Raw genomic sequence first — 27,239 nt, forward strand, 5'->3', positions numbered from 1 at the left:
GGTGTACAGGATTCTGAGCAGGTCCACGTTAGGCATTTCAAAATGAACTGATTTGTACTAACACAAATCTGCATACACATTTCAAGTATGAAAAACAATTCAGCGTGGATTTCTACCCAATCGGGACTCACACTGCTGCAGTTATCCTTGCAGCCACACCAACATGAACTCCCTTTCTCTCAACTTCATCAGATCCGTATTTGAGATATGCCCCAGGTAACAAACTCATTGCAGTTAGATTTCTGAAGATTCCTGAAACTGACACAGATGGAGGAATTTTCTCTTAGAGATTCATTCCTTGTTCTATTGAGTCTTCTGTTTACGTCGGCTACTGGCAATTTGCAATTTACAACAATGTTTTATTAACACTCATTGGCTGTTATTGATGGGACGTTCTGCTCAGGTTAATGACTTGCAATTCCTGACCAGTCTAGCAGCAAGAAATGGCTACTGTCTTCACTGTGAATGATGAGGGAAATAAGACAAATTTCCCCTCATCCTGGTATAGAATTGTCATTCTAAATAACGTGTAACTTGACAGCAAACATTTATCTAGGAAAACCATTATTTCATTCTGCTAAATGACTCTCAAAGTTCTGCTCTATTCTGGATGTGCAGAACGACGTCACTTAATAACACAGAGTGTCGGCTCAGACCGCTCAGCAATGGTATGAAAACAATCCCTACAAAGTGTTGCCTGCAGAAGCAGTACCTTTCCTGACACTCTTAACTAAGATCCCCAGCCCTTCACCCTCTGAGCTCAGAATTCAGATTACTGGGATGCTCCCCACAGCCACATACCTACAGTTTGCCAACATTTTAACCAAAGGACCAAAGCTGATTGAGAACTGACCTTCCTTAAGTATCGCCCAGTCAGCAGAAAGCAACACTGCTACCATACGAGGAACACACAGAGACACACTTTTTTAATGGCTTCATTCCAACCTCTAGGGCTTCCATTTGGTTTTCAGATGTTTTTTGCCCCTGACTTTTTCAGAAACGCTAAACCTCTAAGTTAAGCCAGTTCTAAGATCCTCCCAGTTCCTTTTTTTCTCTCCCATTACCTATGACCTTCTCAGCAACACGCTCCAGAGGAGTGGCTTCAATCTGCTTATCCCCTCAGATAGAAAACTCAGCATCTAAAGCATATGAGATTGCTCTTTATTGACTTCCAAAGTCCTGTTCTGTTACATGCTCAACTTGTGTTATGCCTATTTATTTTACTGATGACTTCTGTTAAGCTACAGTCGTTTGCTTGACGTGTGCCTATAGCTGGTGTGTGGCCTGCTCACGTCTGACAGTTTTAATTTCACAGCAGATGGTCTATTAAAGGCCTGCCCAGTTTAGGCAGGTAGCAGTTTTTTTCCCCCCGCAGAGCAGCTTTTATTTTATATGTTTAGAAATAATTTATAGGCTTCTTTATCACACTCTTTTCCCTTTGCTCTTTCATGGGAATGCAATGAAGTAGACAGAGGCTATATTTCCCATGAGATGGAAAAGCAAATTTCAGTTCAGAATCAACTAACTCAGAAAAGCACTCAGCAAAGACTTGTCCTAATTCATCCACAGCAAAAATATGCTGCTTGCAGCTACAGGGCTCACAGAAAACACAATGAACAGAAACAATCCCCACAACACAATAAAAGGTTGAATGATGTGATGGATGGTTTGCATGCATGCATGACATGAAGCATTCTCCAAAAAAAAAAGAAAAAGAAAAAGAAAAACACACCCAAGAATGCCAAATGCCTAAAGGAAACCAGATACTATCAGAAAAGAGTCATAAAACAGAATTAATCCTCCAGAGGAGAAAGAAGCCAGACTTGGAAAGGCAATCCAGCAGTCCACCAGCTGCTTTTCATTCACTCTTATCACTTATCGCTCACTACCATCCAACTCCTAATATGCTCTCAACAAAATTATTATCTAAACTAGCCCAGAAATAATGGGCGTTTAAGGAAATAAATAGAGAGATGGGTGCATGAAGCATGGGACTGTGTTGCTCTTCTTTCCGAGACAAGATTTTTGCTCATGAGTAGACACAGAAACCTTAAGCGCTCACAATAAGGGAAAATATTTACATTTTCAGCTGAAGAGGGCCGACTAAGAGTGCAAAGCAAAAGAAGCAAAAGAAAAATGCTGACATTCAAATTCAGAGAGCTCTGTGCTGCTGCCAACTGAAGGCTGCTTTAGCCCTGCCCTGGGCTGCAGGTACAGCTGCTCAGGAGCAGGAGGGAGCAGGTCCCACATGTGAGGGGCAGAAGGAAAAGCTAAATGCTTGTGAAGAAGCATGTTTGCCACATGGCTCCATGTCTCAAGTATTATCTCACACTAAAGCATGAAGTTTTCAGCTTCTAACATTTTCCATTTTGAACTTTGCCCAGGAAGAACCCTTACTAGTTCCCAGGTGTGGTCTGTCCACAGGCAGCTCCTGCATGGGCGTAGAAGTGCTCGGTTGCTTTTCAATCACACAGAGCTAGTTCCCAGTACAGGGTTATTTACTAGAAGTCCTTATCCTTACAGAATATCACAAAGAAACATATTCGTGTTAGGAAAAGTGGAAAATGCAGCAGTCTCTGGAACTCTATTTTTAATACACAAGTTTCACACTTCTATGTGCTAATTTCAGTACAGGCTTGCAGCAGCATTTCAGTTTATTAAAAAGAGTTTCAAGTGATAAGTCATTAAAATAAAAACTCCGAGCAGGAGCTTGCAAAGTACTCTAAACAAGGCAACCCTCACTTAAACTACTAACTTTCTCAGTTAAAACATAGGCAAAAGACCCCCACTGAAACTAGGAAAAAAAATACCGCTGGTCTGCTAGAAGCAAAATAGAAGTGGTGATCAGTGCAAGAACAGTTGGGTCTTTGGTCTTACTTCTCATCTATTTGGTGCTGTGATAGTAGCTGGAGTTGGACATCCCTCCCCCTCGGATGGCATGGACAGCTGTTGGAGACGACGCTGGGTAATGACCAGGGCGGATGGGCTTGGCTGCAGAGAAAGCAGGAAACCAAACAACACAATTAGCTTTTTCCAACAGGATTTTACCTCACCTTATCCTTTAGTACAAAACCCATCATTAACGGGAGAGAAACTGCTTGTCAGTTTAGTCTGTAATCAGGAACACAGTGTTCCCTTACCTTGGCCAACAACAAATACATTGCTTTTCTGTTGGTGATAGAGTCCTCTGACCGTCTCATGCATGCCTGTCATCTCTACAAAGATTGTGGGCTGTCTGTACAGCACAGAAAAGTCAAGACTCATTTGGTGGTCGTTGATGTACTTTCTGTGTCCAGTTTCCTACCATGGCTACTAATGTAATTCCAGAAGAAGCAGAGACAGAACTGATAATCGCTTTTTAGGAGAGGCTGCATAAGGCAGGAAACACTGCGTGCTAATTTTTTCCTCTGGTTTTAAGGCACCAACGTTGCCATCACCATGCAATAAATTATCTTATCAATTCCAAGAAATCATTTCAAAAATTGCCACCTGAAAAGTTCCTATATTGAACACTACTTGATTGCATGCATGGATTCAGATTGTACCACAGAGATATACCCAGCATCTGCATTATACAGGAATATTTGACTCTACACAGCCCAAATGAAAGCACAGGGAGTAGTAATAGAAAAGGAAAGGAAGGAGCTGAAAGGCAGAATAGAAGCACGAGGGGGAGCAGGAAGAAAGTGAGAGACTAATTTAAAGAGACACTTTTTCAGGTCATTAGAATGGCACACAAGACCCATTATGCCATTTATTTACTGAGCTAAATAGCAAAGGCACTTTAAACTTGAGGTGGGGCGTATTCTATGAAAAAGTGAAGTCTTTGAAGCTGCTTGTGCAACAGAGGAGAAGCAGACCCTGAGGTTTGCCCCAGACTCCTGCTTTCAAAGCTCTTTTCTTTCAAAAATGAGCAAACAAATCAACCACGAAGTGTGTGAGCAATCGCTCACCCCTGAGCAACACCTCCTTACCAATTTGAGCAGAGTGTGCTCTCCGTGCCATGTTTTTGGCTCTTACAGCCTCCTTAATGCGATCCACCTCCTGCTGGTACCTCTTGCGGTCTCGCATGGCGTTCTCCTTGGCCTCCTTCAGTGCGCTCTCCAGGGCCTTAACTCTCTCTGCCGTAGCTCTAAGTCGTTTTTCCAGCTTAGGAAGCTCACAACGAAGATCTGCATTATCACGTACCAACTGCAAGAAGAGAAGGTTCAAAAATACCCTGTGAGAAACCATAGCAAAGGTCATCTTACAAGGAGACAGAAATCACCACTATTCCTCTTCACAACTTGCACACCGTGAAGGAAAGAAACAGGTTTCCTCCAGAAACGCCTGTGAAAAGCTTATGCCAAAGAAACATTTTCTCTTCCTATTAATCATGCTGGTTATTTGTCCAGCTGAGCTACCAATCATTCAACAGGGAGATCAAAGAACACGATTTCACACATGACTCTAGTGAGTAGAAGGCTCTGGAAGAACCCTGCAGGGCACGACAGCAACAACCAAATTTCCAGACCCTCAGAGCAACTCAGCCAGAAACTCTGCATTTCTCAGCATGCAGACACGTCTGGCATTTCACAGCTACTTGATCACTGCATTGCTTAAAAACCACAGTGCTTAAACACAGCTTACAGACAATACTTGGTGTGGCCAAGAATTCACCATTGCCAGTGGTCAGGGTATGTTTACCTTCTTGTTCACTATTCAAGCATTAGGGAGAAGTAGAAACTTTCTGTTCCTCATCTATTGCTAGGAATTCACCTTAAGGCCTATAACCATAAACAGGGTGATGACAATACTTTAAATTCACAGACTTCCTTGATTGTGAAGCTGAACAAGCTCTACTGCTCATCAGAATAATATCTAACGTTGTATTCAACCGTAGTCAAGGAGGCAGATTGATTTTTAGATAAATAAAAACTGATACAGATTGTTGGTTAAAAAAAAGCACAGTACAATTTCTACAGAACAATTATACCATCACTAAACATCAACAGATAACTGTTCCAAAAAATGATATTCCCCTTTCTGAAGTAAAGGGAAGAAAATGGTTTCGCTGCCGTATAAATAATACAGTAAAGCAACAGCATGCAATAACATCCACACAGTTTCACAAACAAAACATTTTACACCTGCTAGTCGAGGCTGAGTGCCAAAAGAAAAACACAAGCAAAGCTAAAAATAAATAAAAATTGTCACAATGTGCTTTTGCTGAAAGTGTTGAGCACGTGTTCTACCAAACAGCTCTGATTTGGAATAAGTGCAGGATGATCTCCTATTCAGGTCAAGCCCAACGTCATTTTTTTATTTAAGTTTCTTATGAGACATGAACTCCTCAGTTGTTTTTGAGTAAATATACGTTAATGAGAGCTATAAAAATCTGAACAACTAGCAGAAATATGAACAGAATGCAAAAAAAGGCAATAGAGTGAAACAAAAAAAAAACATTATCAACATGTCCTGATTTCCACATTTAGAAACTAGGTCTTTAAGCCATCTGTTAAGCAGGAATCTTAAAATACTGAACCTTAATGGACACTTGTCACAGTCCAGCACTGCTTGCATTTTTGGCATTTCTACAGGAATAAATAAAGCAAATCTTGGAGAGCACTGTGTCTCTCTAACAGTTTCAGAAAACTGCAATTGAGAATGCAATGTTAGAATTCATAAATGAAACCAGAAGCCTCTTCTACTACTTTGTACTCTGCATCTGAGATGTGGGATACAGTTCAATAAAACTGACATCTTATAAGAGGGTGGAAACTCACTGGCAGAAATGATCCAGTTTTACCTACTGAGATAGATATACCCATATACACACTATTAGTATTTAGACTTCCAGGTAAGCAGAGAGTTCTTTCCTTGATCCATACCCAAATGCTTGCCTATAGCATACCCCTACACCTCCCACTTGTTGGGCTGGCACCCACAGTGAAGGGCTCTCATTGCTCTGAAAAGCAGACATCCAAAGGAAACGGAAGCTCTTAAAAAATAGGGAAGAGATGGAAATCATCATGCCCAGAAATGGCCAGCCTCAGCATCCCTGGGGAGGCACCAGCCCTTAAGCTGCACAGAAAACCTCTATTTCCAGCAATAAAATCTGGGGTGAAGGAGGAGGAAGGGGGGATAGATGTTCAGGGTGATGCCTGTGTCTTCCCAAGGTACATGTGATAAGCCCTGCTGTCCTGGAAGTGGCTGAACATCTGCCTGCTGATGGCAAGAGCTGAATGCACTCCTTGCTTGCGCAAGCAACTTATGCTTTACCTATGAAACTGTCCTTATCTCAACCCACAATTCTCACACTTTTACCTTTCTGCTTCTCTCCTCCATTCCACTGATTGAGCGAGCGGCTGTGAGGTTCTGAGCTGCCTGCCAGGGCTAGACCACAACAACATTCCAGTAAGTAGGTGTAGTCCTAATGCCAACAACTTCAGTTGAGAACTATAGGTACCATTTCCTTAAACAGTACCTACATATTAGCTTCAAAAATTATTCTCTTAAACATATAAAAATATTATTTGGGGGGAAAAGAATGTAATTTGTAATGCTAGAGAACAGCGTTACACGTGCAGTTTTTCCTATGGGTGAAATTACTATAAGTCAATGAAAAAGGCACAATGGCTTTTGATTTAATAGCAAAACAGGCACTGGAAGGAAGTGAAGCTCCTACCTGTTTGTGAACCTTAGTAAGCTGTTCCAGGTTGTTCTCAAGAAAGGAAATTTTCTGCTTCTGCGCAGCACTTCCGCCTCCATCGTCACTGTCAAGCTCAACGCTCTGCACAGAGAGTTCCAGAGTTCAGCAAAACCATGCAGAAACTCAAGAGGAAGCTCAGGTATTTTGGAATGTAAGTTTGCCAAAGGCCGAAAAGCCTTCCTGAGCCCCAAATTAAAGAGAAGTTATTTCACCTGTTCAGTTGATATGTAGGGGCCGTATTGCCCTCCACACAGAAAATGAAATATTCTTATTGAACAATCCATGGATCTTGAACAGAATCACAGACTTCGGGGGGGGGGGGGGAAGAATATCCCTTTCTCTAGATCTAGGTAACATTTTTACCATATGTGGCTTTTCAATTTTAACAAATAAACAGTAGTAACACCCGCTTCCCCAAAGCCACTCTAAAGAGCTGAGTGCAACTTTTTACTCTGATTCGACAGTTAAAAACACCTGAATTTCTGCTAAGAAACTCGTCTCTGGCCACATGATAATTTTGCTAGGAAAAGGCCAAGGATGATAAAGTCACAAAGTCTCAGCGTTCAGCAGAGCACACACGAGTGCAAGTTCCATTGAGCAGTTTCTGCTACCCATTATACCATCTCTCAAAATGCAGTAACTTCCCTTAACTACCAAGACCTGTCCTTAAGACCCAGGAAGAGCCAAAGCCTGGATAACCATCAGGACGGTCTTAATGCTATAGCTCATTGATACTGAAAAAAATATTCCATTTTGTAATAACATGCACAGTGGATTGCATTATATTGGATGACAGGAGTGCATTCTTACTTTTTTAACACGAGTGGTGAGATCTTGAACAAACAGTTTGCGTAGGTTATGAAGAGTCTGAAGTTCTCTTGCCTAGAATCAATTTACATGAGAAAAAAAAACAAATACAAATCACTAAGATAGACAGTAGGCATTCTGGGGTTTTAAATAAAACAAAGACACCTCTGCAAATTTATGTAGATAACATGACTTTAATGTGATGTCCTTACAGGGATGCTCCTGCCTGGTACACGCATTGGCTGTTCAAGCAGCCTACAAACAAGCTGCTCACAGAATAACAGGGCATGCACTTTTTCTCTTGCCAGTGTATTGCCATATGCTGTCTGCAACACCAAAGCCACAAGTCTAACAAACTGGCCATGGTTACACATCTCTAGCTATGTGACTTTGGATTCACAGAGTAGCAAACTCACTGACTGGGTCTGAGTGCTTAATCATAGGTACTTAAGATCTCAAAGTGCCTTTTAAGCTCTGGCAAAAATCCAGGTTTTCCCAGCTTTTTCTATATATCAACTTGTTGGCTCAGCAAAATAATGACCTTACTCCAGACCGAATACAAGGCATGAGATGGAGCAACCCTGCACCCATTCCAAAAAGAACAAAAATGCTACATCATTTTCAGGAAAGGAAGCTTTATCAAGTTCACCTCGATGCCATTTTCACCAAAACCATGTTAAAGAGAACTATCTCTCCAAAGTTGCTAAGTGCAACCTCAGCTTTTCCATTTCACGCTTATCTGCTCATATCCTGGAATGTAAATTAATCACACTGTGAGCACCACCATGTCTACAAGCTGTTAAAAACTCAAATTTCTTGTCTCTATCTGTGAAAAGAGAAAGCTACAACTGACTATATGCCAAAAATGAGACGTTTCTTCTATGGACTAAAGAATGAGTAGAAACTGTACAGCATATGCACGGCTCGTTTAGGAATTATTCTGTAATCAGAAGATGCACAGTGTGCCATTCTAAACAACAGAGGTGCAGAGCAGAAGCCTCCCAGAGAGCTGGCATTCAGCTTTGCTGCACAAGCAGACCTCCAACCCATAACTCCTTCCAGTGAGCCCCCTCATCTTGTTTCTGTATCAGCTCAGCAGTGGGAAGGAGCACAAGTCACCGCCAGGGCAGCAGATGTGGCCTCACAGAAACTGTTCTCCATCCCTTCCCCAAAATCACCACCCAAATGCCAGCCAATGCCTACAGAGCCCGATGCCTGGATCACCATACTGCCTGACTTCCAGCTGCCTTGACCATTTGTTGTACAGGGTTAATTAAGTCTTCCCAATGTGCAAGCAGTGCAGGAGTCTGATGAACACAAGTCATGTAAGAAAGGCTGATTAACTCTCTTCCTTACAGGATTTTAAATAAATAAGGCTTATGGCTTGGGGAGCCAAGAGGAGCCCAAGTTGTACAAACCCAATTAGTATGGCTTCGGATTTTTACATGTAATGAACTCCAGCTGATCCTGAGGTCAAGCTTAATTTTGAAGCATTACACAGAGCAGAAAAGGCACTGCATTTGAGTTTAACAACCAAACTACCACTAGCAAAAATAAATGTGATGCTACTAAAACAGACCAACCTGTGAGATCTTTGAGAAAGCTGGCATATTTTACAGACAGGTAAAAAGGGAGCTTCCAACCAAACTGCGCAGCATCTTCAGGACTGAAATTGCCCATGTTAGATTGCAATTTTAACATTGCATGCACAATATCAGATACCTTTACAAGCCATTGCACAGGCCAAGTGAGAGGCAGGTACACATCATTTGGGTGTAGTTACCCTGTATTCAACATACTGGTCACTTTGCGTGCTTTCAAGGAAGAAGGGCAGCAGAACGCAGTACTATAGCCTCAGCAGGGATAGCTTATTCACAGGGGACTACAACAGTAGCATTTCACCTAGAACTTGAAATTCAATTTCATGATTTGGGAAGTGCACAGACTTAGCTTCATAGGATCATCACAGAATCACAGAATGGTTGGGTTGGAAGGGACCTCAAGGATCATGAAGCTCCAACCCCCTGCCACAGGCAGGGCCACCAACCTCCACATTTCATAGCAGCCCAGGCTGCCCAGGGCCCCATCCAACCTGGCCTTGAACACCTCCAGGGATGGACGGGGCATCACAGCCTCTCTGGGCAGCTGTTCCAGCACCTCACCACTCTCATGGTAAAGAACTTAAAGAACTTATCTGATATAAATTAGTCGTTTTCATAAGCACCAATGCAAGTGTTTTGATCAGTGATGAACACATAGGGAAAAAAAACTCAGTAACTTGTAAACATGACATACCACTGTTTCCTCCAGCCCCTTAAGATCTTCTCTTGCTTGTTCCCTTTTATCATTAAGCAATCTAAAAAGATCACAACATTAAGCATTAAATCAAAAATGTTTTACAATTATTCTCTTTTTCCCACATGTTAAGAAATGGGGGATTTAAGATTTGCCATGATATTTCATAAAATTGGAGCTCTAAAACACCTTTAACACACCTAAAACTTAAAAAAAGGAGTAGTTAGTAATCATTCATTTCTACTGCATGTTGGCGTTGTTACTGAAATGCTATTTTCAGCATGAATGTTTCAACACAAATGCTTCCCACCAGGATGTTTCCTGCACACACATTAAAAGAGACCAGATTCAGGGACACCAGGTGAGAAAACTGTTGACTTACATGAGCTTTTCCAGTTTCATTTCTCTCTCCTGGTCCTCAATTTTTAATTTATCATAATCAGCACTCAGCTTCTCTTGTTCCAGTTGGAGCTTCTGATTCATACTAGAACAAAAAGAAAAAACAACAAAAGGTCTGAACAGCTCAGCTCAAATATGCAGTTCAGTTTCCATAAACAGAACTAAGTAATTGTACTGTAATATTCTGGAAGAAATTAAGGCTAACTAATCTGAAAACCAACAGCTTTTATTTTAAAATATTGAAATATTAAAGTCAGCCATATACTCTCCTGCCTCGTTTGTCTTATCTTAAAGGACACATTGTTCTTGCATTCTTTCCGTTCTGCTTTCTCATTTCCCTACTGTTATTTACCCACACTATAAATATGGACAGGAGTGCTAAATCAGGATTGCTCAGATTTTGTGAACACTTCAAAAATAAGAGCACAACAGTAAAAACAAACCTTAAAGCCTTTCCAAGCAGGAGGGTATCTCACAGTTATATTCCTGTGTCACAAAGAAATACCATGAATGTGAAAACGAGATACATTGGGGTCTGTGACATAGCTGTTGCATGTAAGGATACTGTCAACTTTCCCTGAGGCTCTGATGTACAGAGATATCAATTAAAGCTAATAAAACCAACCAAAAAATAGTAGTCCTGTAGTGTCACAGAGCAATACAGGAGCACAAAAAGTGACAGTGAGTGAACATACTCTCTGATTTCATCGATTGTTTTCTGCTTCTCTTCAATTTCATCTCTCAGCCTGGACAGCTGCTTCTGATGGGCTTCCCTGTGACTCTCCATCTGCTGCTCCAGTGCCTTCTGCAGAGCACAAAATGCAAAGCCATACGTGAGACAGAAATCAAATAACACACCTAAGGTTGCTTTTTATCTATCATCTAAATTAACCCATCTTTCTGGATTGCTCAGCCACAGCCCTGTTATTTAAATTGTATGGTTAGATACATTTCAAGTTGTAAGAAAAAAACTGAATGCGTCTCACTTTAAATTGCTGATCAGTGACTAATGTTCTTCTTACAAATGTAAGGAATAACTTCACAGCTGTTTTAACAACCTTAACTTTTTATAATGGAGGTAAAAATTCTCCAGCTGACAAACCTCTACCACCATCTTTGTAAAACTGTATTTTTCTTCTGCACAACTTGTAATCTCATCAGAAGCACTACCAGCTCATCATTTCCTAATATTTCTTCTTGGCATTCTACAGAAAGGAGAAAGTATCAGAAAACAGGTTTGTATGTCATTATTATTTCTATGAGATACTTTTGCCAAGCCATTTGGTAAAATGGTCTGGCTTCATTTTCATTAAGTTTTAGTTCCTAAATGGCAAATATCAGAGTGACACAGAGGTGAATCCTTTTTCAGCCATACCTAACAAAATGATTCTCAACCATGGATGCTGGGTCTCCAAATCAGTTCCACTCAAGCAAACACAGTGCACCAAACCTCTGTACTCTCTGAAGCTGGTTCAGCAGACAAGCTGGTCTCAGTTACAGCCTGAGTATTTGAGGTGGGTGTCTTCTTTTTCCTTCATCTGGCCACCAGCCTCAGTACCAGCAAGTTCTCTAATTTCAAACTGCAAAGGTCACTCAATTCTAAGAGATCAGGTTTTCTAACAGAAGCCAGCAATTCTGACAGAGGCAGAAAAGTTCTTTTAAAAGCACATAACACGTACAGGAAGACAAAATCACACTCTAATTATCAGCTAATGAATGATCTCACTAAGAAATCAACTCCAATATTGCAGCACACGACATTACCTTCATTTCTTCTGCATCCTGAAGCCGGGTCAGGTGCTCCTTCTCCTTATCTTTGAAACTGACTTCATGCATTTTTTCTGTTTGAAGTTGGAGACAGTTGAGAGTTAACCAACCAATCGTACATCATCTCTATGTCAAGCCATGTAAAAAGAACAAGTGTTGCTTGCAAGGCAGGCAGCAAGATCATGGTGAGACTGTTCTGGAGGGGCAGACACAGCCATTGTTTTCCAATACCCTACGTGTGACCACTGTCCAAACCCTGCTGCTGTTACTAACAGCCCACACAGCACTTTCCCAACCTCCCCTCATCTCCTATGACTCTGCCTTAGGGATCCTCCCTCTCCCCTTTCTGCTGGGCAATGCTGGCCTCCAGAGACAGATCATTTCTTGTGAGTGGGGTGGGAAGATGAGATGTGTGAATAAAAAACCACGCAGATGTTAAAAATCCTGTCACCATCTGCTGCTCCCAGAGTCAGAGAGCAGCCCCTGCACGGAAATCCAGAGTAATTCTAAGGCTACACTGTAATTATACATAAAACAGGAGCTTGGCAAAGCAAGAAAAACTCCTTTTGATAGAAATTTTCCACACTGAATTAGAATGGAAAAAAAAAACCCAACTCTTAAAAATGAAGTCAGTTGGATCCTATAGAGCAGCCACGAGAGAAACTTCTACTCAATCCTAATGGAAGCATCTTCCTAATGAATGGGGCAGAGCACTTTCCAGAGAGACAACTGAAATTAGATGGCCAGCTGAGAATTTCCAAAACAAACATTCAAAAGATTGATTGCTTTTGATGCATTTTTTTTTTCCTCACATCATGAAAGTAAAAGGTGAAGCTTCTTGCCAAGCTCTTAATTCTTTTGAAAAATTAAGTTTCTCTGCATTCTGTGAATGGGTTAGGCTGAAAGCGTTACCTCGAGTGTAATGTACAGGTGCAACACATGAAATGATCTGAATCACAATTTTATGACTTCACTGCAAAATACAAGCAGACAAAAAGTGCTGTGGGACTACCAAGGCAACAGCTCAACATCAGAGCTTGACCCTGTGACATCAGGTCTGCTGTCACTGCGCATTTGCAGAGCTTAGAGCCTGGTAAGTGAGCTAAAATCCCATCTGTTTAGTTGGATTTCTATGCCAATGGGAATACAGGTATGACAAAAGTAGAGTAGGATTGAAAAATCAAATGCTGCAGCAGTGCCAGGTGAGCTGTATGTACAATACTTTGTTCAAAACTGCATTTTCTAAGATACAGCTGTTAAAAGAAATGATGACCACAGGAACCAACGTTGTACCTTGAGCACGTAACTTGGCAAGCTCCTCATTGAGAGAATCCTGGGACTCTTCCAGCTGCCTTCTCTTCTGCTCCATGTTTTGCATGTAGTCTGTCAGGGACTTGATCTTTGCTTCATGCTTTAAAGGCAGAGGGAACAGGAAAGAGACAATGTAAAAGGCCCCATACACAGTAAGTTCAGTTGTAATATGGAGCTGCAGATCAGTCAAGAAATAGCAAGGTGTAAAAGAATGCTAGCAAACACACAAAATTACTCCAGCTGAATCCTAGAAGGAAGCAAGGAAGAAGAATCAGCAACATGAACCTATCTCTCTCAGCAAAGTGCTCCAGATACTGACAGTGCTTGCTGTCACATCCACACCAGCAATGTCAGCATGAAACCACCAAACTTAACAGCAGCAGAAGGTTGGGTATAACATAAGGAAAAAGGGTAGAAACTAAAGAAATGTGTGTGACAATTTTAATGGCATCATTGTTGTCACTAAAAGTCTTTCTGCATCAAATTATTTCTTTTCTCTCTTCAATAATTAGGCCTAGACTAATAAATGGGCTGTTAGGATTTAAATTAAGCCAACAATAAATTTCCATTTTATAGATAAGGTGTATGCCCTCCCACAACACTTTGAGCTTAACACCTAGCTTCTTCCTAGGCTTAAAAACAGATGGGCTTCCAAAATGGCAAGGCAAGGTGATCACCTGCTTCAGAGTATCTCTGTTTGGCTTCATCACCATGTTGAAATGCAATACAAATACAGGGAGGGGAAAAAAAAAAAGGATGTAGCCTTGCAGTCTCACTTCTTTCACTGCATCTTTTCACAGCCTTGGATAAGTCACTCAAATACTAAACCTCCTAAGAAGGAGGTCTAAGAAGAACACCAGCCCCACACAGACAGACAATCTGGCTTCCACTTCACATGCTCCTTCACTGGGTCAGCATAAGCCAACACCACAGCTGAAGGAAAATGTCCCAGCAGCCCACTGCTGATACTCATTCCCAGCTCTGTGCTGCCAATCCTCTTTCAGCCAGCAGAAGTATGCATATAGCTGCTTTTGAGGCAAACCTTCATCTGCTTTACTAACGCAAGTTCCCAAGGAAAGGGAGCAACACAGATTGGCAGGGTGACTTCTAGTGGCTGGATCCACTTTAAGACAGCATAAAAAGTGTAATTTTACTTAACATTTTTGGACAGCCAATACTTGCAGGATTCAAGCCTTCCTTGAATACTAAGAAGCATGCTTACAGCTACAGCTATTACTGCAGACCCGAATAGAGAAGCTCTACTGCAGGACAAGAGGCTATCCTTGCTCCAGGTTTTCTCTGAGTAACTGCTAGCAAGAGAAACAGAGTAAACTCCAACTGTCTCCACCACTTCATGTGTGCAGTAATCGAAGAAGCATGGTGAAGCAGTTAGCCCCCTCCTCTCTGCAGAATGCAGCAGCATGCATCACTGCCTGGAACATGCCACCCACTGCAAAGCCCTCCTACCATCTGGATTTCTATCTTACACGGTCATGTTTTCTATAATGTATTATTACATGCATGTTGCTGCCCAGCTATCTGTTAGCATACTGACAGTCCAGATGTTGGGGCTCTCCAAATGCTTTGTTAGAGACCCATACAGTCACTGCTTCCTTTGTCAGTTTGCTTTCTAAGCGGAGGCACAAGATGCAAAAACATGCTGAGGAAATCTCTCCAAGAGCCTTTTCACTATTATGGCATTGAAAACATTTTGAAATCTACAACAGGAGGACAGAATCTTACCACAGAATGTGCTGTAAAACGCTGAATGCACAATGAGAGGAACAAACAACAGAACAGACGAGAGAAACACCTCTATTCTCCCTGAATTCTCATTTCTCACTCCCAGCACATGCATCTCATGAGGAAGGAGGCTGAGAAAATCATCAAACCTTGCTTTGAGGGAACAAGGAAGGAGCAAACATACCTGTGAAATGAGGAGCTGGCAAGCTGCAAGCTCCCTCTCGCTGGCATTCATTTTCCTGTTGGAATCTATCTGGGCACTCTCCAGCTGCTTGCTGCGGTTCACCAGAGATTTCACCTCAGACTTCATCTTGCTGATGTAAAGCCGTGCCATGGTGAACTCCTCTTCAATCACCCCATTCACATCTGCTAACTAAACACACAGAAGATTGCAATCTAAAAGGTGTGGTCCTTATGGAAATCAATGTAAAGCAGTTTTCCTGCTGAGAAACAGTTGTCTGGAGCTAGATAACCTTTGTGAGAGCACAGTCACACTGAAGGAACACCCACAGACCTTCCTGTTACCTTTAAACATGCTCTACCACTCTGTCTGTCTGAGTTTTCATTGACAAGCCTCAAAAATTAAGAAATTAAGACTTGTCACAGTGTGCTTCATCAGCATCTGAAGTAATCAGCTCCACCAGAACGCCAAAAGCATATTTTGGAGAAACTTTCTCATGTCACCAGAAGAGGACATTTTCCTTCTTTCAAGCAACTGGAAGCTGGAGAACATTTTCAAAATGCTTCTTAAAGAAGTCTGCTCTTGAATGGCTGTGCTCCTTCAGTAGCAGTCTACAACACAGGCATTGGTCTGAAAATCTTACCTGGCAAGAGCAAATGAATCCCCTTCATCTCTAATCATTAATACCATCCTATTTAACATCACTTCCTTCCTTGGTTAATAGAGTGCCTTTGATTTTTATGTCTTTCTCTTCATGATTTCCCTTCAGCTTCTTAATTCACGTAACACACTGATGAGCTGTAAAGATTCTTCTTGAGTGTATGGACAGTAATTTCATCTGGTTTTGCCTTTTTTCTAGCAGCAAAGGGAAGACAACATGTGCTCTGCCTTCTTCGAATAGCCCCAAAAATGTTACTGCCTTCAAAGCCCTCAGTCTGGTCTGAAATTAGACATACTTTGAGAAGCTGCTGACTGCCAACAAATTTCAAATTGTTCATCTAAGACCTTTTCAATCTTGCCTTATTTACAGACAGCTGCCCTGCAAAATGCTGACATCTTAGTTGCTATAAAAATGTGTATCGAACAGCCTCCATTTGCAGAGATTTCCTCTTACAGTTCTTATTAAAACGGCCACCAGAGGTTGCTGTAACATCTAGCAAAATTTGGTCCCGTGGTCCAGGATCTGCATGAACACAAGGCAGCAGCATTTAGCACTGACCATGTCAAATAGTCTCTGAGGTTTAGAATTTTGTTCAGCTACGATATTGTAAGCATATCAGTGTGAACATCTACCTTCTCTATCAGATCTGTAAAGCCAAGAGCCTGACAGAAGACAAACAAAGCAAAGCTGGCCAAAATTCACACCATCTCCAGACATGTTCAGATACCAAGGATTCTACTGCTTCAACAACCTACTCCCCTCGTCCTTACCTTCCAACTTCAGAGGAAAAGAATCCTCTAGGAAGGCTATTTGCCAATACACAAAAGTTAATCCTGTCCTAGTGTCATGTAGTATTTAAATGGCACATAGCACAAATTTACTAATGCTGAAAATGCTTCTAAAGAACTAAAGAAGAACAAAAGCATGGGCTCTTTGGTGAAGGCAGCCACTGTTCAAAGGTAAGAAACAAAGAGTAAAAGGTTTCCATGCAGATCTCTTCCTTCACTCAGGTGTCCTGGACAGCTGACACTACAGAAGTATGGATTTCAGAGCTGTTCAAGTTCACCTGCACGCAGTTTTAGGATAAATTTCAAACAAAAAGGAAGCTGCCCAGAAGCCAAATCTCTCCAGTAATGATTATTTAGATTCTGGGAATACTTGCTCCTGCCAGCTAACTATGGAGTAGGTCTATGTGTGCATTGTTTGGATACAGAACCCAGCCCAGGCCTCAGACAGCAGAGTTTAATAGATGCATCAGCACACAGATGGGCTGCATTAGTTTGGCCCCAAACACTGAGCTGGGAGTCAGTGTGGTAATTATGTGCACAGACACTGACCACCTCTGTCCCAGACAAAGATCCCTTCAGTGTTTTACACTGTGCTCTAACCAGGATTTAAACGTCCTGGGAGAAGGGCTGCTGTGTCACACACACTCCGTGCTCCTAATTTTCATATGGCAGGAGGTACAGCTTGGGGGGAAGCAATAAAGACAGCCAACTTACTGTTTTAACATCATTAGTGCCAATGATCCCTCCGATCTCTCCCAGGTCTTTAAGCAGCAAGTTTAAGATTTCTGTGGCTCTCTTCTTCTGATGGTTACTGAGCTCCTGCAGCTGGCCCAGCTCCCTCTGGGTTGCTGACAGAACCGTCTGGAAAGATTGAAAAGCAAAAGTTACCCTTCTTTCCTCAGATTCTCTCTATCCATACAGAAACCTCACGGAACAAAACAAAACAGAATTTCTTCTCTGTACACGATAAATCCACCAAACAATTCACCATCCCAAATCTCTTTGCTTGAATAAAGCAGCAGAGATGAAGCTGGGAGTTAACTGTGCTTCTATAGATTTCTCCCTGCTTCAGTGCATTTCAATAGTGCCACTTTAGGGCATCAGTTCTTCCATGATATCTAGGTTACACAGTACTGCCTTATATTTTCCTGGGACAGGTCTGCTGGCTCTGTGCACTGACACCTACTCCAGCAGCACACAATTCCACCTTGCCATAATCCACTTTCACAACTCACTTGCTAACAAGGCTACTTTAGATCCATTAAACGTAGTAAATCCCGTAAGAATCTTATTTGCATAATACATGTCAAAGAAGGTTAATCACGGAGAAACAGGTATAGAAGATATAAAATTCAATTTTTTCAAATGGATTTCATAGTAATCTGTTTTATTAAAGTGGATAACAAAGTCTTATAATGCTAGATATGCATGAAATCAGACATCTTAACAACGTCCTCCTCGGTACGTGTGAGGGATGGACCAACCTAGTTAAGCCAATTTGGATTTTTCTCAGATTGGATTTTTTGCCTTAAAATCAATACATCATCTGAAGAAAGCTATTTTATTTTTCTGAGATTCCCTTACCCTGTATGAGATCTCTGTTCCACAGCACACAGCCCAGAGAAATACAAACTGAATTGCAATTTGCACACAGCAGGTTTTCACATCTTTCTTGGTACAACGTCGCTTTCAAATGATCAAAACACAAAATGGCCAGTTCTCACATTCAGCTCAGGAGCTGACATGGTGTGCAAAATACAGAGCTTGCAACAGAGACACAATCTGCAATCAGCTTTCATATAGCAGCTTCTGAATTAGCTTTATCGTATCCCTTAATTAATACACAAGAAAGAAGGTAGCACCAGCAAGCACAGATCTTTTAACTCTGTTGCTCCAATCTTTATACTAGTTATTTAACATACTTGCCAGCAGCATTTGAAAGCTTCCCAAAATGGCACAAGCTAATAATTATCAGGGAAATCTATGGGAATCTTTGGGAGAGATGCAGAGTCAGGAGGGAGGAGGGAAGCAGCACTATAAACTGCCTGCTCTTACACTCTTCTGTGCCAGTTCATCAGCCAGCTGCTCGTTGGCTCTTGTTTTGTCCTCCACTTCTTGGGATTTCTGGTCGTAATTGACAGCTAGTTCTTCCAGGGCTTGAAGGACTTCTTTCACTTCGTCTTTTGCAGCTTCATTCTCAATCTGAAGACGGGTGAGTTCCTCTTGAATCTTCTCATAATCTCTCCTAGTGGAGGCCAAAAGCTGCAAGGCAGATAGGACAGGAGAGTAAATCACCCGAGAAGTCATTTAAAAGATAACACCGAAAAGGGCAAAAACAGAGACAGACAAAGAGAAAAGCAAAACATGAGCAGGCAACGTGTGTACAGAAGACAGAATGCAAGAGAAGAAATCCTGCTCCTCTACCAGGAACATCAGTTTCCACATAACTGTTCATGAAGGAAGCCCCGAACTTCAATGAAAAGAAAAATCTCAATCAAATCCTATTACAACACAAGACTGAGGCAGAGAAGCTTATTTTAAGCCATACGAGAGCTCCTAAACAAGTTTTCTGCCCTCAATCCAATCCTGCAGCAGGGACAAAAAAAAAAACCAACAAAGTAAAATACATAAAGACAGAATCACAGCTTTGAAAGGAAGCACGAAAAGCGGCCTCGGGGATCTTATGGCGTTAGAGGAATATTTTGATAAGCAAACTTCTGATGGCTATTTTTAGGTAACATTTGAAGCATGATGCTGATGACAGATTAGTCGCTCTATCTGCTGAAGCAGAGTATTAACTAAAGAAAATGCAGACTTCAGAAACACTAGTGGACGTTTCCAACCTGTATTAAATTTGAATGCTCTGCTTCCACACTCAGTTGCAGGAGATGAGCTGCAACATCTCTCTCAAACTGACCACCCCAAGGGAGGATGGCAGAGAAGACACTGCTCTTTTTGGCTCAGAGTGCTTATGGAAAATAGGAAACCAACAAGCTGGCTTCAGATTCTGGCAGAGGACCAAAGTGGCGAAGAGAGGATTCAGATTTAAGGGAAATTTATCTCGTGGTAATGCTGCAGCCTCAGAAGTGCACTCAAGTTATGAAAAAACCCACTGAATTGCCAAAGCCAGATGGCATGTAAATATTTAAACAACAAAATAGCTTAAAATAATCTTTCTACTAAACACAGATGGAACTATTATTTACATTTACTTAAGAAAATTTCTGTGTGAATATTGCTGCGACTTCAAGCAAAGAGAAGTGTTATATATCACCCAGAGCATAAACATCTCCCCAGGAGATTCCTGGTGATACAACATGGCAAAATATACCAAGATTTAGAAAGGGTCCTCATAACACTGCAGCAATCAGCCCTAACAAAGGAATCCTGCCTAATGCAGAGGCTGCACCGGAGTGAGGACCATCCCATCCTGAGTGCTGCAGATCTATTTCTGAGCTTCATTTCTCACATCACAGACTCCCTGCTCCTGAAGAAGTGTAATCAACATGTCCTTGTGAGAACAGAACAGAACCTGACTTTACTTGAAACCAACACTTCGCAGTCCCAGCCCCAAAGCAAAGGCACTGGCAGCTAAATGCTTGGAGCAGTGATGCGTGAGCCAATGGCAAAAAGGTATCAACAGACACCAGTATCAGCACAATGCCAGCTGGGCAGGCCTTGTGTTTATAATTGACCTGCTAGCTTAATCAAGCATAAAAAAGTACTCCAGTTCATTAGGGAGAAGCAGAGCGAGACAGCTGCTCTGCAGCACATATTTCAAGGAGCTGACCACGAGATGTAAGAGAACAGGCACATCCCTCCTGCAGCACAGGTGAACTTTATACATGGAAGGCAGGACCTTGAAAAATGTTACTTAATTCCTGTGAAGGGGAAAAACAAAAATGACTGCCTTATTAGCTTTCAAAGGTATGAGATAAACAAGCTAATCAGAGAGCCAGGTTAGCCTTCCAAACAAGTGGCACAACACCACCTGCACAGATTTCAGTAAGACAGCAAAGCCAGGCAGGAACAGGTGCAAAAATGGGGGTAAAGTGGTAAGAAAAGGATTGGGCCATTGAAAACACATGTGCATACTCATAAGTAACACTGAGCATGGAATAGGCTGAGGAATAAGCCAGCTCCCAAATGCTCCCAGATATTGGAACAGGTTGCCCAAGGAGGCTGTGGATGCCCCATCCCTGCAGGCATTCAAGGCCAGGCTGGATGTGGCTCTGGGCAGCCTGGGCTGCTGGTTGGTGACCTGCACACAGCAGGGGGTTGGAACTGGGGGAGCACTGTGCTCCTTTGCAACCCAGGCCATTTTATGGTTCTATGATATGTGAAACAAAGGAATGCAGATCACCCAGAAAATAATACACAAGAAAAGCCATGAGGGGAAAAATAAGGTTTAGATGAGAGCAGTAATGTAAAAAAGATGGGAGAAGAGAGATGGTCTAAGTAACACACATCAGAAAAAACTGTTGCTGAGAACACATTGAATTGTGTTACATCTGAACAGCCACAGGCATGGCTAGCATGCAACACAGAATAATCAAAAGAAGGTTGTGGGAAGTGAACAGAGCTTCATTACGGAGTAAAATGAAACTGGTAAATCCTTCAGTGGGGATAAAAGCCCAAAGGTAGCACATCAGTCACAAACAAGTAACCAACATTTTCATATGTTCTCTCCCTCATAGAATACCTAACCTTGCAAGTCCTTTCTGCTAGCCTGGATAAAGACTAAGACAGAAGATTAAGGGACAGAATCATTTTTCACTTACAGTAGTCTTAATATCTGAAAAAACAGTTGAAATGGCTCAGACATTTGGGAACAGGTATTATTCCAGAGAATCACACCAACACTGATCAGTATTTTGGAATACAAGAGACAAGTGACTCCCACATCAGGGTTAACATTCTTGATCTGAATCTTCTTCCTCCAGTTTCTCCCAATTTGATAAACAGCATAAAATTGTTCCTGGCTCAATATCACAGCACATTTGGAGAACTCAGTAATTTGGCATCAGTACCATTTTATGTCTTCAAATCTCCATAAACAAATGACAGATAAGAAAATGACTTTGAATGTAAGTTGTGATCATTTTCCTCATCTAGAAAAGCATTAACGTTCCTTTACAGATAGAAGCAATGAACGCAATAATGTGTGAAGCAAGCCATCCAAGATTTTGGACCAAATCTGTGCCAGTAGGAGACTTTTCAGTCTCACAGATTTCTCATGGTCCTTTCTCTAATTGCTCATGCCAAAATAATGAACATCAGTCATTTATTACCAGCAGCAATTTGTATACTGTCTAGGAAATCTGTTTGCTACTTACTGCCCTGAAAGGATACAGGAATACTGAAAAAACATTTCTGAAATGAAATAGATTGGCCACACTCCTCTCTTGGTATCTCCACTGACACTTCCCACTAGGATGGTAGGCTTTACCAGAGGTAATCAAGGCTTGGAAAGCTCTTATGAGGATATGAGGAAATTTTGAAGTTTAAACCTTGCTTTAACATGGGTTTCTCCTACCTTACTATAAGCACACCTACCCAACAACTGTGACAGAATCACTACACAAGGGTCACATAAGCATATTTTGCTTTTGGTTGGTTTTGTTGTTTTCCTCCTTACCTCCTCTTGATCCAACATTTGCTGTTTTAGCTTTTCAGCCAACTGGCTCTGCTGATTGATTTCATCATCCTGCAATGAAATAGGGTTGGAGGCTTTTAGTTGCTTCTCACAGGTCTCATTTGATTGCTCTTATTTCCCCCTTTCTAGTAAGAATAATGCCACAGCAAACCTTGAACAGGTTTAAAATAAAGAAGATTCTCTCAGGTAATGCAAATCAGGCATCCACTCTGACACAGTCCCGTTCTGCTTCCTTCAAGAATAATTCAGGCCTTGCTACATTTGAAGACCAACATTTTTTTTCCTTTTCTAATCAGTAAGTGAAACCTCCAAGAGTACTACAGGGGAGGTCTTCTCCATCCCAGAGAAGCTGTAATTTCTTAAAGACCTTAACTGTTATTTGAATGCCAGCAACATCTTGCCTTGCCATTTGCACACAGACTGTGCTGAGACCTCACGCTACAGCACAGCAGAAGTAAGGCTTAAAATTTCCCCTTGCTACTCAAAAAAAAGAAACAGTGGGCTTCTTTTTTGTAGTTTTCTGCTAATTACACTTGAAAATTAAAATGAGTTTTGATTCAACATTAAAGCTGTCCTGAAAACTTCTGCTAGTTTGCCTTTTAGGCGGCTCTCATTCGTCACAATCGATGTTTATAGGATGCCTTTTTCTCCACTTCTTATCTTCACACAAGCCAAAGCCATTAATGGCAAGTGCTCAGTAAATGTATTGCTGATAGCTTTAAGTGCCAATAATGTGCTTCAAGCTGTGCAAATCAAAAAAAGCCACCTGCACTCCAGAGAGTGCTCACAGCTAGAACAAGATGAACAAAAAAGGCCCAAGGGATGCTTTTGTTTTTCTTTTTCTTTTTCTTCAAAATTCTAATATTTGGTAAACATGAAGATATAGTTTCCCTTTATTTTATATATATATATATTTTAATTTTCTTTCTCCCATGACTGGAACAGTGGTAGTTTGCTGAGCATGTATTCTGCCAGGAGGAAAAAGAACAATTCAAACTATACACTTAGGACACAAAATTAGCACCAAAAATGAAACCCACCCATCTTGGCTTTGGCTTCCATTTACACACAGAATGGAGTCAAAACTAATGTTCACACCTTATCATCCAGCTGCCTGTAGAGACTGGCAATCTCCTCATCATACTTCTGCTTTTCCTCTGTTGAGATGCTGGCAACCACAGGTGTGATGTTGTCAATGATTGGTGTGTTATCACATGGCTCCAGGTTCTTCTGGTCTTTGGCACTGATCTGTTCATCTTCAGGCACAGCTTCTCCTGCAGGTACACAAGCCATGGTCACTACAACCCAGGGCACAGGAGAGGCCAAAAACACAGGCAACTCACAACAGTCCTGGGTGAGGGACAGCCAGAAGGGTGATCTGGGCATAGGCCTGCCACTGGGACTGCTGTAAGTAAAGGTAATGGGGAAAGGCAGGTGCAGAGAGATGGCCATGCAACCTCCAGGGTTAGAAAAACAAATCAAATGCTGCAGCAGTTTGAATGGCTGCCACTGAAAGCACTGAACTCCTGACTTCCCTTTCACTTGGGCCCGTTATACAAGGGATTAGCTCTGTGGATTAGCAGAAGGGGAAATAAGGAGGAAAAAATCAGACTTCCAGCCTAAAGGTAAAGACAATCAGTGCCCCTTCCTCTCCAGATTTCCAACTGCCTTATTAGCTTTCCCTCCCCCATAATGAACTGCTCGAGCACCAGGACAACAAGCAAGACAGCTGCATTTAAACCAATCTTCACGTTCTGCCTTGTCACATCTAAAATGAAATAGCATAGACCAATGTTCAGACATTGCCTATGCATACCAGATAGGATGTTATCCCTACACATCTTCTCTCAAAATTATTTTCTCTGAGGAGTATTCTCTTAGATAACCTAAGAGCATTCCAATTACAAGGCTGCTGCAGTTCAGTGAAGAGGGACAGGCAAGCTGCTCATGCCAGAAATTGAATCTACATTCATTAATCTAGTGAGAGACTTAACTGCTGAATGCTGTGTGCATTGTTCAAGGTGTGGAAAGGCTACATTCAAACCCTTCTGCAGAGATTTCTTTCACTTCTATGAAAAGCTATGGTATTTTAGTGCATATGGCCTTATGGGGCATTCTTCCTGCCCAACAGTGTGGGCACTGGCAGAAGCATGCAAACAGGACAAATGTATCAAGAACCAAAAGGCAGAGTGCTTCAGACCAGAAAGCAAACCAAAACAGGGGAGGAAAAACAATGACCAACAAACAGTGAAGATTGTTTTTGCAAGTTTAAAGCCAGGAAGAAGAAACTCGGAATCAAGCACGATGAACTCGCTAAAAACACTGCTGTAGAAATACTTTTTGCCCTGCTGCTAATGACTCAGTGATAATATAGAGCAAAATATACAATGATTTTTTTCTCTGTAGCATTTCAGTAGAACAGAGCAAGAAAGGTGGGCTCATCCAGAGCAGGGGAGCTGGCATGCAGGGCAGTAGCGTGGTTGGACTGCAGAGCATCAGTCGGGTGCCTCCCAAGCAGGACCTTGAGATTTTCCCTTTGTTGAACACAGCAGCTTTGTATTTCAGACCACAAGTGAAAGGAGAAGAAGAGCATAAATTTGATACAAATGCTAGGAGGCCATCATCCTTCTAGCTGTAAGGCACAAACCTAATTGTGCACAGAAGTTCTCCTTCAGAGAGAACAGGGCACAGCCTCCTTCTGCTGTAATGTTATTTTTATTTTCTGAATGTGCAGACAAGCTATAGTGGTGGAGTATTTATGCATTCATCTTGTATTTTATACTCAAGATACAGCTTTTGCTACAATTTCATTTGGAAAGAGCCTCCTTTGATACAGTACCCTTCCAAATGATGTCATTCCACAAGGTCAGACAAGAAATCAATAATATTTTGAATGCATTTGATGTATGGCTTGGCAACACCGATGAGAAAAGATGTAGGGGAAGAGGCAGTGTGTGTATTTAGACAAAACAACAAAGGCAGCATTTTGTGTTTAAACTGCACATAGGATGGATGTGCACAGGTTTCTCTTAAAGATCCTTCCTAGGATGGGAAGGAAATTCTTGAAATTATTATCACACTGAGCAAACACAGAATGAAATGCAGATCATGAAAGTGCCAACAATTCCCAGTGCTCCTCAACACACACAGCAGACCGACCGTCTCCATAGTGATTTTACCATGTGGATAAGAGAAATATCCCCTGTGCTAACGTGGCCCAACCCCCCAGAGAAAGATGCAGAAAGCAACCATTAGGTCACTACCTGATGTGAAAGGCAAGGAAACAGCACAGTGAGGTGGAAGAAAGTGACACTGCTTTGCACCCATAAGGGACAGGCATTATCTTTTTAGTATGGACAGCAGAGATTTTATCTGTGTTATTCAAAAGCAGACTTGACAAGTGCAAGGCAATTTGTGACTAATAATTAAATCACATATTTGTTCTCAATGCTGGCGAGCAAGAGGCATGCAACGGGTTACTGAACTGCTGCAAGCATCAACACACAGAACTGAGATGACAAGCAATATGGAAAGGAAAAATTACTCCAGGGAAGCAGCCTTTTACTGCTGTGGGCTTGTTGGGATTTCAGGGTGTGAGAGAAATGCAGGTCTGGTATGTCCTGGTTTTAGAGACACACATTTCTTTGTTGCTTATTAGGGGATTGGGTTTGGTTTTGTTTTCTTCCTAAAAGTGGAAGAGGAAGAAAAATTAAAAGTATGGTTGACTAAAATTATCTGTCAAAGCTTTTGTATTTTATATAAATCTATGCAATTAGTGTGTATGCATTAAAAAATCCTTCCACCTTATCAAATGGAACTTCATCTTGTACCTTAACCTGAACAGCAATTTCATGTTTCTATGAAAAACGCTAGCTGTTCTTAGATAGATTTCACTTAGAAGCCAGAAGAGCAGACAGGAGGTGATTCTTCTCATCAACAACATTCCTAGTCACTGTACTACAGCACTACTTGTTCCAATGTTAAATTTAATTATTTTTTTAAAAAATCTTACTTTGAAGCAAAATGGAACCAATTCTCATGCCTGAGAAGCACAGTTCTCTGTAGAAAGTGAAATTTTATCTTTTCTTATTAGTTTAATATTACCAACAGTATTGAGAATTATCGATGCACCTCCAGTGCAGGGCACTGGAAGCTCAGCAGAAGGGTTGGAGCAGGATTCCCAAGTCTGTGGCCAGCAACAGGCAGCAGTGTGGCCAAAGGTGCTAAGCAGGCTATGTGCTTTGGAGTTTAACACATAACTCAAACCTGCCCTTAAAACACACCCAACCCCATTTTCCCACACATACCATTTCTCCACCTGTTCAGTTCCAGCTCCAGATGCTGGATAACATTCTTTAGACTCTTGTTTTTGTCTTTTTCCTTCTCGTACTTTTTCTTCCACTCCTCTGCAGTCAGTTCCAGATTCACAGAGACCGTGTTCTTAATGGTCTTAGCTCTGCATAACAAAAATAGGCGTCAGCTGCTCTGCAACTTCTATCTCAATGCAACAATAGGGATTTGGAAAATTTTTGTTTTACATCAAGGAAAACCACGAAACATTTGCAGTTTATTTCCTGAAATGCAATGTCACAATTCCATTTTCTCTCAGAACCTCAGTAGTGTTACCACCTAGAATCACAGAATGGAGCTGGAAAGGACCTCAAGGGTCATGAAGCTCCAACCCCCCGCCACAGGCAGGGCCACCAACCTCCCCATTTCATAGCAGCCCAGGCTGCCCAGGGCGCCATCCAACTTGGCCTTGAACACCTCCAGGGATGGACGGGGCATCACAGCCTCTCTGGGCAGCTGTTCCAGCACCTCACTACTTTCATATTATTTCTATTTAAGCCTCAATAGGATTTTTCTGCCTTCAGTCATGTGTGGATCTGTCTCTGCAGATTTCTTCTGAAAGGAAAAGCTCTAGAAACTGCCTTTAGATA

The 27,239-nt window shown here is 41.7% G+C and overlaps 1 protein-coding gene across 1 annotated transcript in view; it reads right to left on the reverse strand.

The window, feature by feature from the left end:
- KIF5C (kinesin family member 5C) overlaps positions 1 to 27,239 on the reverse strand; it is a 64,867-nt gene that overhangs the window by 3,532 nt on the left and 34,096 nt on the right. Inside the window, exons 11-25 of the mRNA XM_042877943.1 lie at positions 26,607 to 26,755; positions 23,398 to 23,573; positions 22,282 to 22,350; positions 18,699 to 18,905; positions 17,358 to 17,504; positions 15,198 to 15,386; positions 13,253 to 13,370; positions 11,957 to 12,033; positions 10,888 to 10,997; positions 10,176 to 10,277; positions 9,794 to 9,854; positions 7,502 to 7,573; positions 6,668 to 6,772; positions 3,975 to 4,191; positions 2,878 to 2,991 (exon numbers count right to left, since the gene is read on the reverse strand). Of these exons, the coding sequence (XP_042733877.1) occupies positions 2,885 to 2,991; positions 3,975 to 4,191; positions 6,668 to 6,772; positions 7,502 to 7,573; positions 9,794 to 9,854; positions 10,176 to 10,277; positions 10,888 to 10,997; positions 11,957 to 12,033; positions 13,253 to 13,370; positions 15,198 to 15,386; positions 17,358 to 17,504; positions 18,699 to 18,905; positions 22,282 to 22,350; positions 23,398 to 23,573; positions 26,607 to 26,755 (1,906 nt within the window). The 3' untranslated portion in view covers positions 2,878 to 2,884. The remainder of the gene's footprint in view (positions 1 to 2,877; positions 2,992 to 3,974; positions 4,192 to 6,667; positions 6,773 to 7,501; positions 7,574 to 9,793; positions 9,855 to 10,175; positions 10,278 to 10,887; positions 10,998 to 11,956; positions 12,034 to 13,252; positions 13,371 to 15,197; positions 15,387 to 17,357; positions 17,505 to 18,698; positions 18,906 to 22,281; positions 22,351 to 23,397; positions 23,574 to 26,606; positions 26,756 to 27,239) is intronic.

Source organism: Lagopus leucura, unplaced genomic scaffold, assembly GCF_019238085.1.
Source record: "Lagopus leucura isolate 7727_CA_CO unplaced genomic scaffold, USGS_WTPT01 Super-Scaffold_100019, whole genome shotgun sequence".
NCBI lineage: Eukaryota > Metazoa > Chordata > Aves > Galliformes > Phasianidae > Lagopus > Lagopus leucura.